Source organism: Hippoglossus stenolepis, chromosome 17 (assembly GCF_022539355.2).
Source record: "Hippoglossus stenolepis isolate QCI-W04-F060 chromosome 17, HSTE1.2, whole genome shotgun sequence".
Classification (NCBI taxonomy): domain Eukaryota; kingdom Metazoa; phylum Chordata; class Actinopteri; order Pleuronectiformes; family Pleuronectidae; genus Hippoglossus; species Hippoglossus stenolepis.
This window is the reverse complement of record NC_061499.1, coordinates 19,841,641-19,857,474: the sequence shown is the minus strand read 5'-3', so window position 1 is coordinate 19,857,474 and position 15,834 is coordinate 19,841,641. Positions and strand designations below refer to the sequence as shown.

The 15,834-nt window shown below is 43.5% G+C and overlaps 1 protein-coding gene across 1 annotated transcript in view; it reads left to right on the top strand.

Moving 5' to 3' along the window:
* The window catches only part of foxo6b (forkhead box O6 b), a 44,974-nt gene extending 38,806 nt beyond the window's left edge, over nt 1-6,168 (top strand). The window contains exon 2 of the mRNA XM_035183629.2: nt 2,011-6,168. Coding sequence (XP_035039520.1) covers nt 2,011-3,708 — 1,698 coding nt within the window. The 3' untranslated portion in view covers nt 3,709-6,168. The remainder of the gene's footprint in view (nt 1-2,010) is intronic.
* Nucleotides 6,169-15,834: the final 9,666 nt, after the last annotated feature.

The window sequence follows — 15,834 nt, the reverse complement described above, 5'->3', positions numbered from 1 at the left end:
GCGCAGCTGAGAAGTGAAGTCTGTGTATTTCGTCGTCAAACGTTGAGCATGTGCAATTTTGCCGACCTGGTTTTTTGGAGTGGACCCTTCTGAACAGTAGCAGAAAAAAAAAAACACCTCTCCTTCCTATCCAATTTCCAAGTCTGTGAAGAGCGATCTAGCCAAAGCAGTGTGATTTGAATAGAGGACGGGATGAAATTACCTGTTTGGAGTCATGCTGAGGGGATGGGTGCATGTGGAGGGGGCTTTTCTACATGAATGAGAGTAGTAGCGAGATACCAGACTGATCTGAAACCCACTTAAAGCTGAATTCCCCCTGTAAACATTTTGCCAGAAACCCATTACCTGCTGTTGTGGATGCTGTGCTTTTCATATTAAGCTGCAACAACAAAGAGCCGTCACCTCTTTCAGTTGGCTGTCCAGTTCGCAGCCATGCGGCTCTGTATTCTGCCAAAGTAAGGAGTGGTGGGGGGTACATATGCTAACTGTATAGATTGTGCTGAAGGGTGAAATGTAAGCTGGCCCCCTACTGAACACAGATTTGCATCTCCTGCTGTTTTTTTTTTTCCTGATATTTGCCCATCTTTCATTCAGAATGAATGACTGATTGAAAGAATGATGGGAGGGGGGAAGGATGGAAGTTGTGTAAGGTGATGAGAGGATGGATGTGGAGAGAGGTAGAGAATGAGCAATGTCGTGATCAAGAGACGCTGGGACTCAGAGAGGGAGATGAATGGGGCCGAGAGCAGGAAAATTGGACAGGAGGCGGGGGGTGAATGAAGATAGAGAATGGCTCGAGATATCGGGAGACAGAGATTGTGAGCTATGTGCAGGTAATAAACAAGGCAGAAATAGATAGATATCTCAAGGGAGAAAAAGGAAAAGTGAGCGATTGTGTGCGTGGGGTAGAAGTTGTGGGCTGGGGGGTTTGCTTGGTTTCTCCCAAAAGAGAAAAAAAAAAGAAGCAAAAAAGGTAAAAGAGAGTGAAAGTAAGTGAGGGCGAGAAAGCAATGGGCGGAAGGCTGGAGAGAGTGTGAATAATGACACAAACAGGAAAGATTTGGATGAACATGCTGTACTTAAACTAACTTGGCCAGCTGAGATGATGTGTATCCCTGCTAAGCTCTCCTTTAGGCAGGCTTAGATCTCATCAACTCACTCCAGGTTGGCACTAGCTTCAAATGCTGCTGCAGAGCCTTGGATTAACTATACAGCCGTCACTCAGACACTTAAACAGGGGTCTGGAGAGGCTTATCCTAGCCCCCCCCCCCCTCACCGACACCCATTCTAGGTTCGCCCACAACTGCCACATCTGCACCCCCCCCCCCCTTCAAAGCACCTAGAAGGAAGACTTCATCATAACGCCACCGTTGCCTACAGTTATGTTGATTGTGCCATGATTTTTAAAAGAGGTTAAATGAGCATGTCCCTCCCCTCCTGCCTCCCCCTGTTTACTCTCCCTCTATCTTATTCCAGGCCTGTGTATGAGTGTTTCTTTTTTCATTCTGGTGCTCTTCCAGAGCTTCTCCTGCCAAATCAGCCCCCCCTCCCCTCACTCCAATCCTCCCTCCCTCCCAGTGTCTGGCTGGATCTCAGGCTCTCATATTTGGAGGCCCTGCAATCGATACAGGCTGTCTGTGATTGGGTTGCCTCGCGTGATTCATTTCTGTAACCTTGGTGATGGTTTGATGTGGAGGCTGCACCCATGTCCATATTATGACTCAGTGAGCGCGTGTGGAGAGGAGAGGTTGGTCAGGGGAGGTATCGATTGGATCCTTTACTCTCCCTGTCCTCTTTGCTCTCCCCTCCATCTCCCTCTCTTTCTTTATCCATCTTTTTTCTCACTTGCCATGCAGCCCTGATAGTTTTGCCATAATTTGAAATGACTTTGTGTTCTCAAGAAATGATTATTTAACCCTAAATGTTCCCTTGGGTGTTAATGTTAATCTCTCTTCTTCTCTCTCCCTTTTCTGCCCCCCACCTCTTTCCGAATTTTCTCTCTTGTTACAGAACTCGATCAGACACAACCTGTCCTTACATAGTCGCTTCATACGGGTGCAAAACGAAGGGACAGGGAAAAGTTCTTGGTGGATGCTGAACCCAGAGGGTGGGAAGATGGGAAAGGGACCCAGACGACGTGCAGCCTCTGTAGACAATGGGACTCGCTACCTGAAGACTAAAGGTCGAATCAGCCGGAAGAGAGCAGGGGCTATAGGCCTTGGACGGGGACATGGTCAGGGGGGTGGACCAGCATTGCAAGGCTCCCCAGAGCATGGCAGTCCAGCAGGTAAAGGAGGTGTGGGCATGGGGGGTGAGGAGTATGACACCTGGACGGATCTCCATTCCCGCACCTCCTCCTCTGCCTCCACGCTGAGTGGCTGCCTGTCCCCGATCTTGGCTGAGGCGGAGGCAGATGAACCAGAGGAGGGTGGGTTGTCCTGTTCAGCCTCCCCTCGATTGTACCCCAGCCCCACCAGTACCCGTTCCCCGGCCCTGGGCACTGGGGGCCACTGCCCCACTGTGGAGCTGCCCCAGCTGACTGATCTGACTGGTGCTATCAGTCTCGATGAGAGTGGCTACCCCCAGCCACCACCAATCAAATGCAACGGTTATCCCTATGTGCCTGGACCCAAGGCGGAGGGTTCTTACTGCGGGCCCATGTATGGACAGCCTTCCCTGGGGATGCTCAGGCATCACACTCCCATGGAGACTATCCAGGAGAACAAGCCAGTCAGCTTCCAGCGCCCAATGAGAGGCTACTCAGAGAACAACGCCCTGCAGAGTCTACTCACCGGAGGTCCTGCGTACTGCAACAAAGACACAGTACTAGGCCAGGGAAGGGAAACACACACACTAATAACACAGGGAACCAATGGTGTTCACAACCAGCACAACCACAATCAGAATCGCAGCCACAATCACAGCCAAGAGCATGCTCACAATCCCAGTCTACACAATGGCCATGGCTCCGTCCACGACCAGAACACAACCCACCATCAGAACCACAATCAGGGTCACAAACACCAAGCCAGCCTCGAATACAGCCACAGCCACAAGCCCCACCCTGCCCATGACTATGGTGCCAGTCATGAGCATGGTCACAGGAATAAAGTTAACCCCAGCCATGATCACAACCCTCGCTCCAGCCAGAGTCACATGCACACCCACAACCCCATGCCTGGTGGTCCTCCCCCACAGGCTCTCTCCCCACGGGTTAGCACTGACATCCTGCAGCCCTATAGCCTCAAAACCTCCAACCACTATGGGCCCCGACCCCATCTCCCAACATCGCCAGCCCTGCCCCCCAACCCTGCTGGGCTTATGGACGTTCCCCAGGACCCCTGTCGCCTGGCATCTGCGCCTCACCCCCGTCATCAGCCGTACCCAGGAGCTCACCATCAGGGTATGACCAACTCCTGGCATGGCTACTACCACAACAACCACCAGCAGGGGAATGCTGGTTACCATGGACAACAGCACAACTCCCACAGTCGAATGGCTGCCAACCTGGAGATGGAGAACATACCTAATAGCCTGGACTGTGATGTAGACTCCATCCTGCTCAATGACTTTATGGAAAATGAGGGCATGGACTTCAACTTTGATGGCTCTCTGTCCCAAGGTGTGGGCATGGGGATGGGCATGAGCTTAGGGGCATTTGCTTGCCCTCCACAAGCTCACAGCAACCAGAGCTGGGTGCCAGGGTGAACCCTGGTCCAGGGATTTGGATAAACATATTAACTGGAAAGCTCACCCTCTGGGTCAGGCTGCTGGTGGGCTTTACCCTTGGACTGACTGACTGTGATTCTGTTTCTCTGAGACTGTAGAGCAAAATACTTGTTGTCATTTTGTTTCCTGGGGACTCCCTATAACCACACATCCTACTCTTCCTCTTTCTTCTCTGTTTATAAAGCTTTCTGTCTCAATATTGAACCTGCCCCCAATGAGCCTAGTGCTAAAGACCCCTTGTTTATGCCCTTCAGTTTTTTTTCTTCTGTTTCTTTAAGCTCTCCTCTCAGTCTCGTCCTGCTCGTCCTAAGCTCTCAAGCACTTTACATCCATCCTTTCATACAGATGCAGTAACACAAAGAACAGGCAAAGTCACGTTGAGTGTTGGCTTAAGTTTAATGTATGCAATCCACTTCACAGTATTATCTCCTCCTACAAAGGAGGTGTTGTTTTTGACTTGGGAACATGATCAAACAGCTGCATAAATATCTTTCATTGTAGAGGTGTTCTCAGATTGGGGTTAAAAGGCTTTGAGGTTTGAGGATGAAGAAAAAGGAGATTTTTAGAGGAAGAAGAAACTAGAAGTAAAGCAAAGAAGTAAACTCCAGGGTTCGTGTGACTTCCCTCCCTGGTGGACAGTGGTGTTTCCTGTTTGTTCCTGTGCAGGAGGACAGTCATCCATCAGGCAACCATCAGCACCACTCCATTGAAATGCAACGTCCCTTCTTTAATCTCCAAAGTAATGCCAGAGTGATGCATCACTATTGCAAATCTAATGCGCCACTTTGTGTTTTTTCAACCCCCCTCCCTCTCTTCAGCTCCGGACACACCAGCTTAATGTGTTTTGGCGAAAGTGATGATTAAAGTCACTCTGCACTAAATGGGGGAGGGATTGAAAGAGGTAGTTGGGTGGGGGGGGCATTGAGGGGAGACGATAGGAGAGGAGAAATGCAAATATTCCCTCAGTGCCTCTTCCTCTCCATTTTGTGGATTTATGTAGCTTTCCCCATAATGAAATAAGCAACGATCAGAGCCTGCTGTACATCCTGAGGAGCTTTCTGATTGGCCTGCACTGGGCTGCCTCAGCATGGCTCCTTCACCGGCTGACCCCAGAACAGCTTAGTGAGCAGCAGTGGTCAGGCCAGGATGTTGATGAAGCTGCCGTCCTCAGACCCCAGGCAACCCTGTCTAATTCACTAACACCCAGGTTCGAGCCCGCTATGTGCTTTTACTCCTGCAAATTGCACACTGATGAACACCGTCAGCAGATTACTATTTGGTGCTATCTCCTCTTCCCAGGCTCCCTCCTATCGCGCCGCCCAATCCCGAGGTTACTCGGAGGGTAAACAAGAGTAATTAACCGCCAAACAAGATGGATGATTTATGCAAGTGTGTGTATTCGCTCATTGGCACAAAGTCATAATTCTTCCCCCTACAAAGCTCAAGGAGGGCAGTTTGTGAGTGGTGGTGCCCAGTGACAAGGTAAAGCGGCTGGCGAGTGGTGTGCTTACAGTGTCCTTCAAGCATCCCCCTTTAACAAGCATTACCCACCCTGTCCTGGTCGTAGTTTTACTTTGCTGTTGTCTTTTCTGGTGCTTGTTCCGTGATTGTGCAATTGTCTGTCCTGTTCCAATACAGCGTGGATAAGAGATTTCATGTGCATCTTTTTTTCCTTATTCCCTGGGGGAAACGGGCAAAGGGGCCAATCGCCAATCCTTGTCCTGGCACCTGTCCCACTCCAGATAGAGAGAATAGGAACAAGAGAGAGAAGAAAGGTAGACAGATACGGTGAGAGAGTGAATGGGAGGGAGGGAGCTCGATGAGTCGACAGGATCTATGAGACTGGGAGAGATTTTCCAGCTCGGTAGCTTTGTGTAGAATTGGCTGTTTGAATCGGGCCAAATGTCAAGTGCTACTCAGCCAGCTCCATCGAGCTTTGACAAGAAAGCCACTTCTCCCTCCTGATCAAGGACAATGAGGAGGATTTCCATACACAATTCTTTTGCTTTCTTTTTTCTGTTTCATGAGTTAAGATGGCCCATTATTGTAACCCAACTGTAATTTGTTCTCTGGCCTGTGTGCATTTGTGTGTTAAGCTTCTCGTGGGTGTGCGAGTGTGTGTGCGTGTGTAGCACAGTGATGTACAAGAACTGATTAAGGGAATATTGTTGAGAACTAACTTGCCCTGGTATTGTCCATGCCTGGCTGAGTGCAGCATACATTAATATATACAGTTTATATTTATTGGTTAGGGAGATTGGTCTTGGAGGACCGTTCAGACCCCTCACTGCTTTCTCTTCTTGCTGACAAAGAGGCAGAATGCTTTTTTCAGTCTGACTACATTTCATTCTGTATATATTCTATATTGAGAAAAATTGTATTATAATTTTTTTGCAAATATCAAGTTGTTTTTTAAAATGATGTATCTGCTCATCTGGTGACCGTAAAATAAAAAAACAAATAAGAACATAAATGTTTTTTGTGTGTCTCTGTTATTTCATAGCCTGTGAATGAGGTCTTACCAAACTTGTTTTCCATCAGGCACACATAAAGTCAAGTCAGTTATATTGATAGTTATGCAGCCAAAATCATATCTCACAAAGTTGCCTCTGAGCGCCTTACAATCTATTCAAAATATAACACCCACTGCCCAAGGATCCTGAATTGAAACATTGAAATCCTCCATACTGCTCCTGTGGTGTCATCCAAAGTGTCCGTAAGCCCCGACATTCAAATTAGACTAGAAACAGCGTCATTTACACCATGTTATTATTTTATATTTGTGTTGTTTTATTACGTCTAAAGAATCACCACTTACTTCAATTTTATTGGAATTGGCTGCAACACTGTTTACCCCTGAAACTCCAAAAGTGTTTTGTGGACTCAAACTCTTCACCCACTCCTCCATCGGCATAGTGGTGAGTAGATAATGAGTGAATGTTTATTTTTCGGTGAACTATCCCTCTAACCACTTTGTCTCAACCACTTTATTTGGAGGTAACACTGAAAGAGAATGAACCTAAAAATACAGGATTGTGGTCAGTTTGACAAAGACGCCAGGCTGTAAGGTGATATGTGAATTTACAATGAGCAGTTTAAATAGTAATTTCATAGTTTGCCTAAAGTGTAACCAATCCAGAGGTATGTTTTCAAACTGGTCTGAACATTTGAAGACATTTTACATTTTTCACTGACAACCTTCTACTGCCCAGATCTTAGCAATTAACCTCGTGAATACAGTGGTATATTACATTATGAAATGATGGGAGAAACAACATTGTAGATCAAATGGGATTAAATTAAAGAATGTGAATGCTGGAGTCGTGTGGTTTTCCCATTAACGCTTTATGAGTTGATGTATTGACATCACTGACTCAGTGGTTGTGTTACGGCGCAGGGTTCATCATCAGTTGTAGTGTATATGCATGTGTGTGCACATTAAAGTGTAGGTGAGTGTCTACATATGTGTTACTAAATCGATACTGTATATAGATTAATTACATGAGTGTGTATGTTCATGTATCCGGATTTGAGTGTATGCACAACTGCATGTAATTGGATGTTTTTGAGCGTGTGTATGTATGTTGATGAGACAATGTGCAAGTGTGTGTGTTTGTATGATATGTGTTTTTTGGCATATATATGCATACGTGTGTCTTTCCATGCATTTGTGTTATCAATGTGTATGACTGAGTGATTAACACACCAGTGTACTATCCCCCCATGCCTCAGTTTTGTGAGCATCTGAGTGTATATTGGTGTGTGTGTGCTTGTGTGTATCCTGTGTGTGTGTGTGCGTCTAGTCTAGCGCCTGTGTGATAAGGCTCGTTAGCAACCCGATGCCGTGCCACAGCTGTGTCTGTCCCAGTGGAGGCTTCCTCACTGAGGGACTGACTGCATCTGCAGTGCCATACTGTGCCACACACACACACACACACACACACACACACACACACACACACACACACACACACACACACACACACACACACACACACATGGCTGTGTCCTCATCGCCCCCTCACCTTGGTTACTGTCAGCCTGCACAGAGAGAGCCACAGCTACACATAGTTAGTTAGCAGCAGCTCACCTGACAAGATGGCTGATCATTGTACACCTGGGAAGATGGCGCCCTTCAGAGCTACACACAGACACACATACACTCACACGCTGTCAGACGCCAATAACAGCTCTCCATCATCCCCAGCTCATGCCATCCTATAAAATATGCCTCTCGGATGCTAGTTAGTTCATCTGGTAGAGAGAGGGAGGTTAGTGTGAGACAGAATGCATAATAAGGACAAGCTCCTGCTGCACTCCATGCAAATGTGAAGCTCGACGTGTCAGAGCCGTGATGGATCTGTTCTGACAGACATGGTGACAGCCCGGTGACAGCAACTTAAAAACCTACACTCCTTCTCCCTCTCGCTCGCTCCCTCCTCGTATATATTTACAACCGGAGCATCTTAATGCACTTTTCCTCCCTAATCTCCCATGTTCCTCAGCAGCTAGTTCAGAGACGTCCCCATATTTCACAGGATACGGAATTTTGTGATCTGACAAAGGTTGTAGGCTGATATGCGAGCTCTGCACTGGCGTCTGCATCTGCATAGACTGTATGGTGCTGTATAATGTGGAGGGTCTGTCAGTAAATATTAGAGAGGAACACGAATAATTCTTCACTGAAACCTGAGACTGTGAGTGCAAAATCAGCTTCTTTTGGAATTGAAATCCAGTGGTGTAGTGTAATAAATGGATATAAAAAAATGTATTATGATGAGATTGTTATTGTGCATGTTTGGTGATTATAATCTTACAATAGAAAAGACTAAAGACTAAAACACAAAGACCTGATTTGCTGTTTTACTGTCTTTTCTTTGACAGCTCTTCTGTCATCTTTTCAGAAAAAGATCATGAATATACATTACCAGCAGTAAATGAAAAAATTCAAACACCTATTCTGTTCACGGTTTTTGTCCTGTAGGTTGGGAGGTTTCAGCTGTCAGGAGAAACCTATAGAGGGCTAAAGTACTTATTTCTACCTATAAACATGGCTGGGCTGGGCTAATAATTCTCTAACATCGACTCAGATCAATCTCCACACATTTAAAACACTGTCATTATTCTGTCTACTTTTATGTCTGTAACTCGTTTTAGTTTCATTACTTCACAAAACAAACTGCTTCAAAAAAAAATCTAAAATTGTTCAAAACAGCCACGTGTCTTCAGTTTCAATAGTCAGTCATTTGTGCTTCATAATTAAAGCTACAGACATAAAAATACATGCATTTTGCACCTGGCATTTTGTGTTGATCACCAGGAAGCTGAGTTAATGACAGAGAAGAGTATACACATATATATTTTCTATATTATGTCCATTCATATATGCTTCCCTCCATAGCATGATAAAGTGTTGATGATGTGTTAGGGATGGTCCAGCCAGCGGCTAACCAGCACTTAACTGCATTTAACTCCACACATGACCTCCATGAACTCACTGAACGTTGTGTTGCTGCGTACAGTGCATGCATTGTGACCAGTTGTGTGTGATGACAGGCAGATGTCATTAGGTTAAGAGCAGGAGGGGAGGTTCTTCAGTCCTGAATGACTGTAGACAAAGATTTCTTGCTGTGTGCGCTTATTGTTCATAACAGAAGGAAATCACACCTCTGGTGTAACTGCATGTATTAAATGCTAATTCAGCCAAAACCACTGTTGAAATCAAAACATGTTTTAGAAGTAAATGGGTTCACATTCAAAATTAAGAGTTTTGACTTCAGAGCAAATTTGTTATACAGAACATTTTCCATTTATGATATAGAATAAAGACTCTAAAGAACTTTTCCCCTAAAATGCTCACAGGCTGTGTTTCCTCTCCAACGCGTTAACAATCTTTTCCAATATAGACAATATACCTAACTGGAACCATCTCTAGCCAACAGAAAAACATCAAACTAAACTTGTGATTAACAGAACTTTAATACAAAACATAACACAACACAAGCTAACAGGGTCATTTGATAAAATCCTGAAAATATCCACCTTGTGGTTTGCTACCATCTCCGCACAGATTACTTTCAAAGTCTTTATGAAGATATTTTTACTTTTTATAAAGACAAGTACATAGTCATACATTTTATAACTCCAATTCTATCAATGCTGGAATGAAATTGTTAATATAACACATAAACTGCATATCACCTAGCATGGGTGTCCATATCAAACTTTCATAATAAGACAATTCATTTTTTTAAAAATTGATAACTCTCCTCATTTTGTGTCACATAGTGTCGAAACATAAATGTTAAATGATTCTAAAGCTATTGCATATCATCCCCCATTAGACAGAAGAACCCCATTGTCATTGTCTTAGCCTAAAGCTTCTGCGTGGCTGTTTATGTAAAGTGGTTATTTTGCCCATTTTTCAACAACTCCAAATAGTGTCAGCAATTCAAAACATGGAGTAAGTATCTGAAATCACAGATGTGTATCATGTACTTATGTTAAAGCAGGACTAGGTGGTATTTTACTTTGATGGCACACAATCCTATAATTGGGAGAATGGCATTTCTTTCATTGCCACAGCGCCCCCTGGATGCCCGCACAGCACTAGGTAAATCTGGTGTACCGTGCTGGAACATTACAGTATACGTCTCACACCAGCAACCAGAGCTGGTGCCAGCAGGTAGATATAAGAGACAACTAGCTCCAGGACATTGTCGGAGGAAACAAAGAAGAGGAAAAGAGAAAGTTGTTTAATGTTGGGCTGTGGAGGTGAAGTTGTCGACTTGCTAGTTAATCGTCAGAAGTCAGGTAAACCTATTTCAATTGAGGTTTAGACGGTTAGCGTTCAACAAATATTACAGTGGGAACATTGGGAGGTTTAGATCGCAACTTGTATTTACAAGAATGAATTATGTATCCCACCTCTAGGGGGAGCTCGAGTATAGCAGAGGATGAATCTTGCATTGTGTCACTTTAAGAGATCGTTGCCCTGGTCGAATTGGCAGCACCTTCAACAGATCGAACTGTTGAAATTGAAGTAAAGTAACTAATTACGCTCAGTGACCGATACTTCACAGAATACTTTACAATACGAATACTGTGACTAATCTCTGCTGAGTGTATTCTTTGGCTACCTAGAAAGAAAGAAATCGAGTAAAAGAAAGAAGGATGGCCACTTTCACTTCAATTAGAAGCATTGTTGCTATGGTTACTTGCAGTATAATATACCTTAATAGCGGTCAAACTGTGCTCTATGTCTTTGTTTTATGTTTTCCATTATGCAATCTTAATGGAAACCTTACAGCCAATCAGAAATTAGTTTCTTTCATGGCCATGGCATTACAGACTGAAAGTCTAAACATTTGGATCATTTGTCTCAGCCCATAAAGTAGCATGAAGACAGCACATTTTTGCCATTCTCATCCTGAAAGGATATGATATGTAACACTGGTGGTCAGCGGGCATACTGTACAATAATGTGGCGTGATCCAGTCTCAGTGGCCTCCTGAACCAGTGGGACAGGCTGATGGGGCTTCCTGCTGGCAAGAGTGTTACAGTACGCTCCCTGCTGTAGTTTATTACAGCAGAGTCTCCCCAGGGATTCAGCTGATGGCGAACATCAAAGCTGTGCCAGGCGCATCAGAACAGCGAGGATGTGGGTGGAGGTCATCTCCAATGAATTCTGCCTCATATATGGGACAAACGCCTTCAGCGCGTTGCATGAATGCTCATTATCAATTCATGGAGCCATTGAACCCTCTGTGTTTCTTTAAAAAAAATAAAAAAAAAATCCCTTGTCTTTAAAGGCAGCAGAGTTTTTTTTTTTGCTTTTTTAAACATGAATTTTGACAATTCAAACTTCCGCTCAGTGACAAGCTATGAGTCCCACGCTAGAAAAAGGTCCCATGTGTTTGAAGCATCTAGGCCGCTCCATCTTTTTGATCAGCAGCTCGGCTGTGAATTCAGCAGATCAGAAAGTGGATCAGAGGCTCCCTGGGGACTGCCATTTATGCCTGCCACCAGCAGAGGATAGAGAACGTAATTAAGAGTTTGTTAAGATGCCCAAATTCCTTCTCATTTCCACCCGCCTCCCTCCGTCCGCCTCCCATCCCTCCTCCTCCTGCTCCCAGTAGCTCTGATCTTGCCACAGATTAAACCCTCTCATTCCCTGGGAAGACGGAGCCACGGAGGGGAGCTGCATCTCCAGCCACACAGGCTGATTATCTTAAAGAGTAATTAAAGTGAGAGAGTGTGACAATCCCAGAGACAGAGCGCTGTGTCGACACGATGGAGATGGATTATTCTGAGTGGGGTGTACACGGGACCCTCTGAAAGGCACAACAAAGGGGAGAGCATGTGTTGCATGTGTGTTAATTATCAGTGTCACTCATTCTTTATGTGTCTTCATGTGCTTGTTAGTAATTACTTTTCATGTATGTGTATGTATCAGTGTCAGTCAGTCAGTCAGCAAGCAACTTCAAACCACCGCAAGGCAACAATTATCCCCTCAATAATACGCAGCACAGGCTTAGAACATACTGTGTGAGATTTGATACTGACTGCTAATTGATCTGGAAGTTTATTCTTACCACTGTGGGGGAGGGTGAAGACTTGAAAACAGATTTTTTTTCTTGCACAGAAGTGTGTCTTAGTCAGTCAGTATGAAAATACACTGTGTTTCATATTTTATTAACATTACTGGTCTTATCTGGGAGAAACAAAGACAAAGGAAGTTACAATGACATATACAGAGGTAAAGTGGGCTTAAAATGCCTTTTATCAGTGTTGCAATATGACAGTCATCTTGCTCTCAGGATGTGGGGAAGGATATTGTTTAATAAAATCATTTTAATCAGAAGCAATTATTCGAACAGCTGTCAAAAATGAATTTGGTTTCACCAGTAAAAAGTTAGAGATGTGTGTTCATGGGGTAGTCACACCATGAACCATTTTTTAATAACCCCCCCCCCAGTTTATGCTAGTTATGGCTGGCTTGAGATCTGAAACCCTACGAATGAACCATACAAAGCTGTTCTTAGTATAAAAATATTTAAACCCAGTAACAAATGTTATTTTAGGGAAACTTCCTGAAATAACACGCAAAAACCAATGCGAATGTATAACCTGCTGAGACCAAAGAAGATTCTCAAAGGGCCACTCTGACTGAGGTTACATGGTTTAAATGAGTATGTATTTGAAAAACACACACACACACACACACACACACACACACACACACACACACACACACACACACACACACACACACACACACACACACACATATTGTTAGGTTAGTTTTACGAGGAAATAAATTATTGAAGATGGCGTTTGTTGTTTAATAATTCTGATGTCATTGACGTGTGTCAATAGACAATCTAAAAATTCAAATCTAAAACAATATTTAAATTATTTATTTTTACGATTATTGAAAACAGCTTAAATAATAGCCTATATTTAACAAGGAAAGTAGCTTGCTATGAAAAATATCATTCTGTTCAGATCACAAGTGGTCAAAACTAAATTGCCTTGAAATAATTAAGAAAATGTGGCAGGGTGCACCATTACTTTTTATCACTGCTGCACAAAGTTATGTTATCTGCTTCTTGATGGTGATTTTCAGTTGGTCATCATTTTGCAGGTCATGGTGGTCCTTCAAATCACCTGCAGGGCGAGGAGAGTATGACACAAACAATTCTCTTAAATAATGATGTGAACTGGGAAGATTTCAAGTTCAATTATATAAACCATTACGCCAGTAACTTTAGACTGAATGGCCTGATAACAGCTAAGTTTGCATGATTGGATATTTGATGCTCCTTTTAATTTGCAGGATCACTGTCAAAACTTAAACTCACACATTACTCCATTTATAACGATATAATGCCTCACATAAAATCCACATCTACATACTCATACAAACTTTTGACGATCTACAACGTGCACTGGATGCAACTTGGTCTTGAAGTGGAATTCCAGATGAGCATGCACATCCGCTGCAGAGCTGGTTCTGATGGAGGTGGGTGCATTGATGGTGAGTTGGTTTTGCGTTAATCAAATGCTGGCATTAGTGGACTTTGGCAATAACAAAAACACTTCAGAAATGAAAATCTTCAGCAAGAACAAGTGTGAAAAGTGGTCTTATTCCAATACCTTTGGCTAAAAAAGAGAAACAGCTTATTTATTTTATTCATATTTATTTAACAGCACGTAATATTACTTGGTCAAAGATGCACCCTGTGATTCTATTACATCTCTTATTGATGCCTCCAGATCTTCAGAATTCCTCCCAGCTCATTGTGTGTTTCTGAAAAACATACAGTGTGTCTCGCAGACAAGTGTTCATTATGCATCATACTGTGGCAACAAAGCAAAGGGTGTGATAATCAACCACTGTCCCAGTTTTTGGCTAATGAAATTTATTAGGCATCTCTTTGGTTAATTACTATTGACAATAGTCTGCTGGAAAAAAAGGTCCAGCGAGTACCTTCTGGCTCGCCTGCTGTCTGCAGCTGCTCAATGGTTTACAGTCTCTAATCTCTCTCACATGTGATAATTGTCAAAATCCTTTGCATAACCCTAACTTGTCTTTATTTTACTGTGTTCTGGTAGAAGAGTTTGGGGATTTTGGTGGAGGCCTGGCCAAAATGGAAGAATTGAGAATATGACACCGGAACATGAGCTGCAGAGTAGCAGTTAGCCTGAATTACTGTTAGGGAGGTGTACCTAATAAATTGTCAACTAATTGTACTGGAAATTTATGTTACACACAGAAAGAATCTCCCTGAGTTTAGTGATCCTCTGACCTCTCCTCTAGTATGTAAAGCTTCTTGGACAGTTATCTGGAGGCATAAACACCAGCATGGTAACATTTTCTTTGTGAGCATATTCATGATAGCATTTTTCAGTGACAGTAAATGCAAGCAGGCATCAATAACTTGCAATTTAAGTTCTTTTAAAAAGCTCGAAAAGAAACCTACCACGTTCCTTGGTAATCCATGAGGACCTTGAGGACCAGTTATGCCATGTGGACCCTGGGAGAAACACATCAGCCGTTAAAGTGTAAGTAAATCTTCTCCTCCTGGTGTGGAATGGTGAATCACATTAAATCAGACACATCTCACTGGGTCTCCAACACGTCCCGTCTCTAATGTAAGTCCAGTGTCACCTTTTGGATCCTGGACAAAACAGCTTATACTTTTTCAAGTGTCCTTGGGCAAGATGCTGAACCCCAAATTGCCCCTCATAGAAAAAAAAAGCTGCCCATAGATGCACTGCATGAATGTGTGTGTGAATTGGTGAAAGGCAATACACTGTACTGTAAAGCACTTTGATTAGTCATCAAGACTAGAAAAGTGCTTTATAAATACAAACCATTTACCGTCACAGTTGATGAGCATTTCAGTCCTGTGGTTTGAAATGACACTTAAATAAATGGAATTAGGCTGTTGTGCTCAACAATTCCTCCACATTTAGATCACAACAATACCGAAGGGTCAACCTACCCAGAGGAACACTTTTACTGTTAGCGGAATCTGTGTCATTGATAATCTATACACTTACATGATGATAATAATAATGACGGTAATAATAATGTTGTCTTTATAACACTCGGATATGACTAAGAATTAGTTCCAGTGTAAATTAAAATAAAAACAAGATAAAGAATTTAATCAGAACAACAGCATTTAGTTGAAAATACAATGAACACATACGGTCTGGATGTTTAACTTCTTTAACTCATGATAACGCAATGAGAAGGTGCTTCTGTCTCCAGCTGACACATTAGAGCGGGAGGAAGAAAATAGGAGACCTTCATCAAGGAGGGATCAAGTTCTTTCTCAACCAGCTCTCAAAGGACTAAAAACTGGACACTGTTGCATATATCGTATTTCTTGACCTGTAATACGGGCTGAACTGAGTGATTCTACTTCTACCCTTTGCCTGTCGCCCCCGGGACTCGTCTCTGTTGGGTCCATGTTGAGATGCCAAAACAAGCCGGAGAGAAAACAGATCAATGAACCACCATATCAGATGATGGACACGCTGTGAGAACGGAGTGTTATTAAAGAGGAGCAAAGATCAAACCAGGCAAAAAAG